Source organism: Mandrillus leucophaeus, unplaced genomic scaffold (assembly GCF_000951045.1).
Source record: "Mandrillus leucophaeus isolate KB7577 unplaced genomic scaffold, Mleu.le_1.0 Scaffold1237, whole genome shotgun sequence".
Taxonomy (NCBI): Eukaryota; Metazoa; Chordata; class Mammalia; order Primates; family Cercopithecidae; genus Mandrillus; species Mandrillus leucophaeus.
In genome coordinates, this window is record NW_012100732.1 from 128,835 (window position 1) to 141,610 (window position 12,776).

The 12,776-nt window shown below is 39.6% G+C and overlaps 1 protein-coding gene across 1 annotated transcript in view; it reads left to right on the top strand.

The window, feature by feature from the left end:
• Positions 1–12,776, top strand: part of SYT9 (synaptotagmin IX) — a 217,696-nt gene that overhangs the window by 63,483 nt on the left and 141,437 nt on the right. Inside the window, exon 3 of the mRNA XM_011971664.1 lies at positions 7,922–8,468. Coding sequence (XP_011827054.1) covers positions 7,922–8,468 — 547 coding nt within the window. The remainder of the gene's footprint in view (positions 1–7,921; positions 8,469–12,776) is intronic.

Genomic DNA, 12,776 nt, shown 5'->3' on the forward strand with positions numbered 1-12,776 from the left:
AAATCCTCAGATTTTATCACTAGGATTTATCTTCAGATTTAAAACTTAAATATAACTAGAGCTCTGTTTGATGCTGTCATAGAGTTCATGCAATGTGCAGACTCATAATAAAATCCTTTCAGTATTTCAATAGCTAGAGCCTTTTAGATAGAGTCTCCATTGAAATTTCCTTCGAAATTGCCTCCTATTTGGTTCTACTCTGCATGTAACTTTTCTGGTCTGAGTTCCTCCAGTATATGGTGGTAGTACTGTGATCTTTTTAGATTTGATCTGAGGACTCTGCCATAATTTTAACAAACTAATAGCAATGATGCCACTCTAATTATCACAATATTTATACTGGAAAAGTATATAAATATACTGCATATCAATAAGTATTTGCTTAAAAAATAAAAACTCTTATCATCACTACTGATTTGTAGAAATTGGGTAGAAAGAAAAAAATTAAAAGGAAGAGTGAAGGAATTATCCCTGTAAAATGCACTTTGTGTCCAGATTTATTTTCGTTTTGAAGGCATGCAATTACATTATCTTTTCTGATGACAAAAATCAAGTTTAGGAACATCTGAACTACTATAAGAAAACTACTCTTTTCTAACTGCGTTTGACCTAATACTGACAATTTGCATTTTTATGCATTTAAAACATTCATACCTAAATTATTACTGACCTAGTTTTATGGGGTCTGTCTAGAAATATATATCCTTGTCTCAGGATCTCACCACAGTAAGAGCAGTACATGGTCTTCTAATTCTTTGGGGATTATGTTGTATCATGAGAAAATGCACACACACATACACACTTTTTGCTAACAAAAAGGAAAAAGAGAATGAAATTTCCTTTATGCCTCAAAGCGTTTTTAACATTCTTCTTTAAGTAATATTTTTGATACCCATATTTGGGGAGGGGAAAGATAAGCTTTGCTGAGAAAGCTCTAAACAGTCTGCTTTTCCAGTTACTGTTTCTTCTCCTTTCTTTCTCATTATGTTCTTTACTTTCTCCCTGCCGACACTTTCTTACTGCTTCCATCCTGCAGCCATTATCACTGTCACAGTCTCAGGGTTCCCATTGCACGTAAGACATAGCCTCCATTTAAAGGTGTCTTCAGGATCCTTGTGATTGGCACAGTTTCTGTCACACCATTTGCATCAAAAATCTCAACCTCACCTGGCCTCTTCAGCTTGGATGTGTCCTTGGATATGTTTGGCTGACACGGTGCCTTTTTGAAATGTCCTAAAGATGAGCTTTGTTTTATCTTCTAAGAATGTTTCTGGTCAGAATGACTTTCTGTTGTTCTTTCAAGATCAAGCATGTTCTGTGTCTAGTTACTTCAGTGACTCTAATACCATCCAAAATTCCTGTCAATTCTTTTTTATTTGAATGAAATCCCTTTTGTTTAGTGATCCAATATGCTGGAAATGTGGATATTTTAATTTTCTCGGAATTTTTTAATTCCAGAGCTTTATAAAGTTCTCTACTCCAAATGTATGAAAATCCCTAGATCCCCAAAATAGGAGGAACCTTGAAAGGCCATCTAATCCATTTCCTGATTCATGCCCTAAGATGAAAGTTCATCCTGTTTTTTTTAAGCTTTCTCAAATTTCTTATGTAACACTTCGGTTTTTTGAAAATTTCGATTACCACACCACAAACCCCTTATCAGGTCTGTTAAGGCCCTGCATGATAATACTGCCACAGTCTGCTTCCAACAGCCTTACCTTATGGCCAGGGCCACCATGTTGCAGGACCCTAGGGGACACTTTTAACATGAACTCACTAGGAGACTGCCTGGAAGAAGCTTGTTGTACTGCAGCTGCACTAGCTCCTCTCTTAGTTCCTTCAGCATCCCAAGCCCCTTCCTGCCTTGAGGTCTTGACACATGTTGTTCCCTCAGCCAGGAATGCTTTTCTTTTCTTTGTTTTTTTTTTTCTGTCCTTCTTGGGTCCCTTACTTCTCTAATGCCCTAGCTGAAACATCACCTTCTCAGAAAGGTCTCCCCGGCCACCCCATGTGAAGCCTGTGTTCTGTCCCCACTCCTTCCCACTTCAATTCTCCCTCGCATTGCCTTGTTCTCCCTCATTCACAGGATTAAATTATTTTAAGTGATTCTTTATTGCTTGTACTCCCCTCTAGACTGAGTTCTGTGAACTCGGAGACCACATCTGTTTTGTTTCTTCCTGTCTATCCAGCCCCTAGCACCACTTGGCACACGGAGGACTTTTTTCCATGAATGACTGACAGAATACATTGGTCAATATCAGGCTACTTTTCTCTTGCTCTTCTGACAAGAATGGCAAAGGGCCAGAAGTATAAACTGAGCAGAGCCTATAATGGTGTGAGGCTGGCAGAAGACCATTTGTCCCAGGTCTCACATTCATTAAGAGCCCCACATTAGATTTTTGACCTTATCTCTGAATTAAGCAATCCATAGAGTTACAGAAATATGCTGACAGAATTGAAAGAGGAAGATAACCATCACACTCTAAATTTAGGTCCCGTGATTGGCCACAACTCAAGTAAATAGTACACAAAAATTAAATGTTGTAATTATACTATGAGTAGCACATTTCTATTAAGTTATATTTTTGTGTGGTGAGAACATTGGTTCAATGTAAACATCTAAAACAAAAATTTTGAATCTGAAGTTATTTCTTTAGATTTAAAGAAACTAACTGCTTCAAAAGTGGAAGTTGCCTAGCCCTATCTCAACTTCCATGAGACCCTGAAATGATATGTAAATGAGTGTTTTCTCTACTGGGATTAAATTATCAGAAACTATTATATCCATAGCATTTCTGTATTTACTCTAAGATATCAAGCATTTGCTATGTGCAAAATTCAGTATTAGGTAGTGTCAATAAAGAGAAAATATATACAACCCTGCCCACAAAAGACCCACAGCAAGAGCACCAATTATACACACTGAAGTGCTCAATTTGTTCTTTAGAAGATTAATCTGGAAAGAATGTATAAGTGTATAAGATGCATGGGACAGTGGTGAAGATTGGATATATACAGGAGCCTCTCTGAGGGCCTGAACTCAGCTGGGATCAATGGTAATGAAAAGAGACATAAGACGTGAGCTACTGTAGAGAACGTTTTGGTGAACAAAGGCTCATCTTAGTTATGAAGGATAAAGTATTCAAGGTTTCAAATCTGTTTAACTTGGGAGGGAGTGGGAGGAAGCAGGTCTTGCCTCAGTGTATCCACCTACCCTTGACAACACACCTCCACTGGCCCCAAGGTCTGATGCCTGTCTCTTCATTATCTCACTCATGCGGAAATCCTTGAATCTTCAGGCCAAGAAAACCTCAAATTTCCACTTCCTCCAGCCCTTGTATTCTACTAACTGTGTCTGTCCCTATCCAGGATTTCCCCTTCTTGTGTCTGCCTGTGGTTCAGGACAACCCAACCCTCTCTTCTTCATGACCAGGGGAATTTTGAAGAAGAAAAACATCCTGTCTCCATTGTTTCTTTCCATAATTCCCTGCCTTGACTTGAACACAGGAAAGAAACCAGTAACACTTCTGAAACCACAATGTGCTTCTCTCTTTTTTCTCCCTGGATCCTGAAGCCTTGTAGACACTGGTGCCTGAGAACCAGGGAAAGGACAGGTCAGGTTTCACCTCTGAGATGGGCCACTGCAGTGAACGAACACATATTAGGATGCACTTGTTCATGGCTGCACATGAAAGCCCGCAATGGAAAGGGTGTTGGGGATATGAGTGCTGGCTTACAGAGCCTGGACTCAAAGATGCAGTGGGTGAATGTGAGGGACTCTGGAAAAAGCTACTGGGGCAAAAGAGCTGAAAGTACCATTCTGCTAGAGAACTGGGACCAAGATGAAAACAGATTTAATGTCCACATTGACATCTACAGCATCAGCTTGGAGGTGGCTTAGGATGAGGCCAAGTTAAGCAGGCAAGCCCAGCTCAAGTATCATCTCCTTCATAAAAATTTCCTCAGTCAGAGGTCTTTCTCCCGCTCTTCTTCTGAGGGGGGAACCATCAGTCAATGGCATTAAAATTCTCGACCCTTGTCCTGGGAGCCTCGCATTTACTGCACTCAAAACCACCTCCATTGACCATTTAGAGCCACCTCACCTAGGGTAGGGCAAGCTCAGGTCATGGCACTATATTCCGTATCTTTCCTCCCTCTTGCTTTGGGCTTGCTTTTTCTTCCCACCTCTGTTTGAGTAGCGTATGAGAGCTATAGAATATTGATTTTCCATTTTCTCCACCCCCTTTTCTCCTTTACATCCCTGGGGCAGTCTCCCTGCTCTACTTTCTTATTTTCAGCCCCCAGACCGCCAGAGGTTATACGGGAAGATTATGAGTTACCCTGGTTCTCTGGCTGTTCTAAGCTTCTCTCTTCTACCATGCCTCTCCCCCAACTCCAGTAAACTCTAACTTCCTTCTGAATGGAAATTGAAAGGGAGCCCCAGGAGTGAGAACCTGTCATGCCCAGTTGCAGTCTTTGCTATCTGCTTTAAGCCACTACCTTACAGTTAGATTCAACTGATTTCCCAATAGTAAGTGTGATTCTGAATGGAGGGGAAAGTGTTAGGAATGAAATTAATCATGTAAAATGTTTGAGTAGATAGTAGTATTCATATCTGTGACTGGTTTTTTGTTTGGTTGGTTGGTTTTTGGTTTTTGAGTTTTTTTGAGACGGAGTCTTTCTCTGTTGCCCAGACTGGAGTGCAGTGGCTCAGTCTTCACTCACTGCAACCTCTGCCACCTGGGTTTAAGTGATTCTCCTGCCTCAGCCTCCCAAGTAGCTGGGACTACAGGTGTGTGCCACTATGCCTGGCTAATTTTTGTATCTTTAGTAGAGACAAGGTTTTACCATGTTGGCCAGTCTGGTCTTGAACTCTTGACCTCAAGTGATCCACCTGCCTCAGCCTCCCAAAATGCTGGGATTACAGGTGTGAGCCATTGCGCCTAGCCCATAACTGTGATTGTTTTTTGTTTTTGTTTTTGTTTTGTTTTTTGAGACAGAATCTCACTCTGTGGCCCAGGCTGGAGTGCAGTGGCGCAATCTCTGCTCACCGCAAGCTCCACCTCCCAGGTTCACGCCATTCTCCTGCCTCAGCCTCCCGAGTAGCTGGGACTACAGGTGCCTGCCACCACGCCTGGCTAATTTTTTTGTATTTTTAGCAGAGATGGGGTTTCACCACATTAGCCAGAATTGTCTCAATCTCCTGACCTCGGATCTGCCCACCTTGGCCTCCCAAAGTACTGGGATTACAGGCATGAGCCACTGAACCTAGCCTGTGATTGGTTTTTAAGAGGTCTGCTATATTGGGAATTTTTGGAGGTATTCCTGTGCAATTGGGTTCTCAGGGAATGGGATCTTTTTTCAGTCTTTGACCTTTACCAACAACCCTGCCTCCCTGTTGGCAATCCACTTTGGTTAGGAAGGGCTGAGCATGTGGGACAATTTATCTTCAGATTTCATGTCTAAGAAAATGTACATGTAGAACAGAATATGTCACACTACTAAGTAGCCAAATCCATGTATTTTAAATCAAAATTGAAAGTATGGTGGCTGGGCACAGTGGCTCACGCCTTTAATCCCAGCGCTTTGGGAGGCCGAGGCGGGCGGATCACCTGAGGTTGGGAGTTCAAGACCAGCCTGACCAACATGGAGAGACCCTGTCTCTACTAAAAATACAAAATTAGCCGGGTGTGGTGGCACATGCCTGTAATCCCAGCTACTCAGAAAGCTGAGGCAGGAGAATCGCTTCAACCTGGGAGGCGGAGGTTGCAGTGAGCTGAGATCATGCCATTGCGTTTCAACTCTGGTCGATAACAGTGAGACTCCATCTAAAAAACAAAACAAAACAAAAAACACCACTATGGTAGATTTAATCCTACAGACAATGGTGAAGACAAAATGTTGCTGTGATTAATCTAATGCCGGTACTAAGAAAATTCAAAGGTAAATTGTAATACACAGTCTGCCCAGCAACCATCTGCAGAGCAGCAGAGTGACAGGGCCTAGGACTGACACGAGATTGTTGTCTGGGACTGGATTGTGTAGACACAGAATTGTTGGTCTTCCACAGACTCATCTGTAAAAGGAGCATCCGGTGGATATTGAGGATGCACTTTTATGAGGTAAACAGTGTCACTTACCAGACAGTACCTAGAAGGGTGGGAACTGATGCAGGACCCAATTATGGCCCTTTTTTTGAATCTAGTCTGTAAAGAAAAATCAATAGCAAAGGGAAATAGGGCTGGCACCAGCCTATTCCAACCTCTGCATATAGCAGGCTACTTTCTGCTGCCTCCCAGTCCTTTCTGCCCACAGAGTCCAGTAAAGTGAGACTCAAGCTCTATTCTAGCACTACATTGGTTCCACTTCTGGACAAAGGAATGACCTAGCTGCCCTAGCGCAGAAAGCCAGTTTTAGATGCTTAACAGCAACTCCTGCCTTCCCTCCCTCACCCATCCAAATCATAAAATACAGAGAAACCTTAAGATTGTGGATTTCTCTGTAAGTGATTAAAATCTCCCATCAGCAACTTTCGGACCACACAGTTTTTGTACATGTGGGAAAGTATGTGACTGGGCTATGTCTGCTTGCTATGGACTGTGATAGATGTGACAGGTACAAGCGACAGCTCTGTGACATTACTCTTGTCATACATGTGGGTGATTAGTGATTAGGAGGCTATTTTAGGATAAAGAGGAATGCTCAGCATAGCAATATCTGTGGTGACAAGGTAGAACACTTTCAAACATATCTGGGGGTCCCCTGATTCCATATTTACATCTTTATTTCATTGTCTGAAGGAAGGAAGAGAAGGGCAAATTCAAATGTTTACTCTGCCTCTCCAACTGTTTACCAATCCCTAAGAGACATCCCAGCTGTTCTCCTTCACCTTCTAGTAAAGAGGCTATTTTAATTAAGGTTGTTGACTAAATGCATACAATACAATATAATGACTCTAAACTGAGCTAAAAACAACAAAAGTAACCTTAAAAACAACCTTGTATGTGATAACTACTTTCAACTTGGGAAGAAATGCACAGATCAGACAGGCTTTAAAGAGAATTTTAGGGAAACTTCTAAACCAAACCAATACACTTACAGGGTTAAGAGTATACTACAGTAGCAAATATTTAATTTAAAAGTATCAGTATCCAACGTCTCCAGTTGAATCCATACATACATTTATAGTAGCTCATCTTTAATTTTTGTGCCATTAGTGTTTATTTCAGAAATAAAACCTGTCCTCTTGATCACTAATCACCCGTGTGTACAGCAAAAACACAATCCCAATGCTGTCACTTGTACCTGTCAGAGCCACTACAATCAGACACATCCCACTTGTACCTGTCAGAGCCACTACATACAGACACATCCCAGTCACATACATTTTTGCATGAGCAAAAGCTGTGTTCTTGTGATGAAATTATTTGATTTGAACCAGTAAGAATTTATATCCTTATAAAGCTATAAGCTGGTGGCAAGAAATTCTGTGTAATTTAGAGAAAGATTCATTCTTCTTAAGGCAACACTTGGCTATTTCAATTTCGGAATGATATTATATATAAAGTTGAATAATTTTATTTTTAAAGCAGTTTGTACAAATCTTTACATTCCACCAGATGAATAAGCTTCTTTAATGGCATATTAGACAGTTTAGAAAGTGTATTAAACCTTTAAAGCTCCGAGGTCACATGTTCCTAGGTTCATTTCCTGATACCAACCCTCAGTTTTGAGCTTCAAGCCTTAGGGAGCAGCTTACTCATACTGATGAGCATTTTGAATTTAGGCCAAAAAAAAAAAAAGCCCACAGTTCTAAGCTCCTAACAAAACATAATGGTCTACCTACATCCCAGGCAAAAGTTTCCAAGAGACCCATAGCTAATAAGATTGTAACTTTGTTCTGTGTTGCTCTTCATTGAAGGCATAATTCAATCCGAAGACAACTCAACTTGTCAAACCCGGACTTCAATATCCAGCAGCTTCAAAAACAGGAACAGTTGACTGGAATTGGTAGAATTAAACCAGAGTTATATAAGCAGAGGTCATTGGATAATGATGACGGGAGACAGAGTAACAGCAAGGCTTGTGGGAAACTGAACTTCATTTTAAAATATGACTGTGACTTAGAACAGCTCGTAGTGAAGATTCACAAAGCTGTCAATTTGCCCGCCAAGGACTTTTCTGGGACTTCAGATCCTTATGTCAAGATCTATTTGCTTCCTGATCGGAAAACAAAACACCAGACTAAAGTTCACAGAAAGACCCTGAACCCTGTGTTTGATGAAGTGTTTTTATTTCCGGTTCCCTACAATGACCTTGAAGCACGGAAGCTTCACTTCTCTGTGTACGACTTTGACAGGTTCTCTCGTCATGACTTAATCGGCCAAGTGGTGGTGGATCACTTCTTAGACTTGGCTGATTTCCCCAGGGAGTGCATCCTTTGGAAGGATATCGAATATGTCACCAATGTGAGTCCAGCATTTCTTCATTTTGGTGGTGGGGGGCATCTTAGTTAGCAGGAAAACAGATTACTTACACATTATCTTGAGGACAAAGTGTAAAATTCATATCAGTGTGCATGTAGCAATTATTTCAGAACCTCCTTGTACCTTTTCAGAAACAGGGTTTTAACAATATTGATTTTGAAGTTTCCAAGTGTTATTACATGCAAACATTAAAGAATAACTTTCTCTCTTTTCTACTTTCAGATTCTTAGCTAGTCCCTAAAAGACGCAGGTGTTATCTGTTCTCCATACCTCATTTTCTTTAGAGTTTTTTCAGGTTGTTTGTGCTAAATGCAACCCGGCATTCTATTAATCATAGTCTGCAGCTAAGAGACCATTACCTGACTCTGAGAACAGTAGGTACTTACCTGTGTTCTCAAGTTGGCTCAAGAGCATTTCCCATGATTGGATCCTCAACTTCAACCCTACAAGTGGGAGTGGTTGAGAAGAGTTGGAACCACATTTTTAAATGTAAAACTCACAAAATCCAAGCTACAAGGAGGGAAGTCTGGAAAGAAACTATAGATAATGGCAAAACTAATCTGTCGACAGTCACATCAAATTTAGCGCTCAGAAGAGAAGTCAAAGGTGCTGTGTAGTGGTACAACACATCTATGTCTACATTTTAAACACAAGATTTCAGAGGTGATATTTCTACTCCATTTACATCCTTTTCATTATCCTGTTGAGGTGTATTGGCATTCCAGAAATAGAAAGCAAAATTGAACATTTTTAGGTAACTCTGATATTTTAAGGCCACTTGTTTCTTTCACCTGTCCAAATTCCCTGAGATAACTTTGTTAGTTCCTCTTCTTGGATATGAAATATTCTGAGGCCAGCGTAGCTCTCTTTCTCTGCCATGGCATCCAAAGGGACCAAGCACCACCATCCTTATTCAGTTCAGACACTGATTCAGCTTGAGTCTGGAGCCTATTTAGTGAAAGACTAACCTCTGCCTAATGACCAAATAGCTACACCGGTACCCTCTTAGCCACTTTTATGAACTACGAACTCACCCATGCTTTGGTTGCCCTGTGGGACACCTTCTCTCCACATGCCACAAGGTTCCAGTGCCAGCTTTGTGCTGCTATCCAAATAAACAAAATGTAGCATGGGATTCTGCTGGCCTTTATCACAATGATGAGGAAAGAAAGGAGTTGGAGCTGGATTAGGTGCAAAGAATAGCAGCTGATGAAACCAAGGTGATTTGGGATACTGGCGAAGGAATAGGTCTCCTTATCTTAAAAGATAATAATACATGTAAACCCAACAATGGATGCTGGGGAAAGCAAGGATTGTCTCCCAAATCCCAAATGACAAAATCAGAAAGCAACATGAGAGAACTTTTAAAGAAACAAAATGGGAAGGCTGCTTATACAAAGATACCAATGGCTCAGGCATCACCCCTCTCACTGGGGTATTTACTAAGTCTTTCTGGTTATGGGAGCTGAGACACTGCCAGCTGCAGTGAGGTGCCTTGAACTTATGTCTTATCTCAGGTATGGTAGGGAGGTGTTGGTCACACCATCTAATGAGACATCAACTTATATTTTTTGACAAATGGATTCCATAAAATAGCTGGAGAGATTATTAGAAAGTTCAGTGAGGATGTTGCTGAGAGTTGCCTTCTAGAGACTTTGTGGTGAGAGCAACACTGACTGCACAGTGGCTGATACAAATCTGGATAAGGCTGATGATCCCTGGTGGGAACGACTCCTAGGACAGGTTCCTGTGGACAAGAATATGGAGTGGCAGGTGGTAGAGACCTTCTGGCTCTGAGATCACTGCCATTTCAGCATTCTCTTGGGAGTAAGGTTTTCTTTTCCATTGTTGGAAAATCCTGGATTTCCATAAGGAGAATGTGAAATTATTTATCAAGGAGGAAAACCAATAAACCTACAGGCTTCAGATTTCTCAGTTGTTTCTTCAGGCAAACAATAAATCTTTTGAGCATTGATCTAAGCCTTTGGATGGCCACGGGAGAGGGTAGGTCCTGTCAGTGAAATTACAGGCTATTTCATAGTCTGCCATATTTTTAAGTTCCATTTTTAAAAGTGTTATTTGGGACTGTGGGTTTTTTTTGTCTTTTTTTTTTTTTTTTTTTTTTTTTTTTACAGAGACTGAACATAAAGATCTGAGATTTGCCATGGTTCCCTTTTTATAATATAGAATGTATATAATATAGCAAATGTAATAATATGGATTAATGAAGGAATAATTAAATGAACAGGACTGAACCCACCATTTAGTTGAAGACTAGAACATTACCAGTACTTTTATTGACCCTCAAATTGTTCTCTATTACATTCCCTCTCAGTTCAGTCCTGCCAAGAGAAAACTACTATCTTTAATTTTACTTATATCATGATATTAAAAATACATATGCATATAGATATGACAATATGGGTTTAGGTTTTGTCTATTTTGGCCTTTTATAGCTCTTCTTTGACTAGTTTTTTTCCATTGGTCAACATTGATTATGGCATTTAATAATAGAAATAAGTAGAGCAGCTGTGGCTTATGTATCTTCATTGCTATATAATATTCCATTGTATTAATATTAATATATGACAAATTAGCATTCTTGTATTGATGATGTTCAGGATGTTATTAGTTTTTCTGTGATCCTGAATAATATTGCAGAGATTTTTGTACGCATCTTTTGGTTCACATATGCAATCATTTCTCTAGGGTGTATCCCTGATAGAGGTAAAGTATACATGTGTTCAACTTTTCTAGATAATGACAAAGTCTTTTTCAGTCATTTTCACATATCACAAATTGATCCTTCCACTGTTGAAATGTAATAATCCCTAGTGTTCCACTTTCTCTCCAACTCTTGCAATTGCCACACTGATTAATGTATGTGTGTGCATGTATGTAAAATTATGTATTATTGGTATTTCTTCAGTTGCCTGGTTTGACCATCTTTTGATATGTTTATTGGTCATTCATGTTTTCTTTCTTGTGAAAATTCTTGTTCAGCACTTACTCTAGTATTTTCCTTTCCTTGTTGATTCATATAGGCTCTTTAAGCAGTCGGGATGCAAATCCCTTGTTGGTTATGTGTTTTACAAACATCATCTCTCCGTTTATAGCTGTCTTTTTATTCACTTTATGGTGTCTTTAATAAATAGAGGTTATGTTTAGTTTAATAAAATGTGTCAATATTTTCCATTGTAAATTAGCGCATTTGTGTCTACTTAAGAAGTACTTCCCTATCCTATGTCAGAAAGATATTTCTCCTATGCTTTCTATTAGAAGTGTTAAGGTTTTGTCTTCCCCAATTATGATTTTAATCCATCTAGAATGGAAATGTTTATATAGTATGATATAGGCATCATATATCAGTCAGCTTGGACTGCCATAACAAAATACCATAAATTGGGCAGCTTAAACAATAGATATTTATTTCTTAGAGTTCTGGAGCCTGGGATATCCAAGACCTAGTTTCAGCAGATTCCATTCCTGGTGAGGCTCTCTTCCTGGCGCACCTTCTCACTGTGCCCTCATGTGATGGAGACAGGAAGACAGCTCTGGTTCTAGTCTCTTCTCTTCTTCTTATAAGGACACTAATCCTACAATGGGGGCCCCACCCTCATGACCTCATGTAAACCTAATTACCTCCCAAAGGCTTCATTTCCAAATACTGTTACAATCACACTGGGGATTAGAGCTTCAACATATAAATTGGGAGGGACAAAACATTCAGTCCATAACATATCCATATTTTTATTTTTCTATATGGGTAAACAATTTTCTGGCATATTTTCCCAATAATATGCACTGTATGCACTGTCCTATATAGATTTCTGTATATGCAGGACTTGTTTCTGGATTCTCTTTTCTATCCACTGTGATGTTTAACTATCTCTATGAATAGCACAATTTGCAAATTACTATTGTTCTATGATAAGCCTTAACATCTGGAAGGGCAAATCATCCAGCCTGCTTCTTTTTTAGTTCAGCCCTGGCTGGTATTTGACTTTTCTCACACATTTTAGAATCACATTGCCAAGTTAAATGCCCTTTTTTTGGTATTTGGATTTGTATGAAGTCTATTGATTAATTTATGAAAATTTTGTATCTTTTGTGATATTGAGTCTTTCTACACATGACCATGGTATATCTCTCCATTTACTTATTCATTTACATATTTCTTCTTTAAAGTTTTTTATTCAAAGCTTATAATTTTCTACATTAAGATATTGCATGAATCTTGTTAGATTTACTGCTAGGTATATTACTTTTTGTTCTTTTAAATGGTATCTT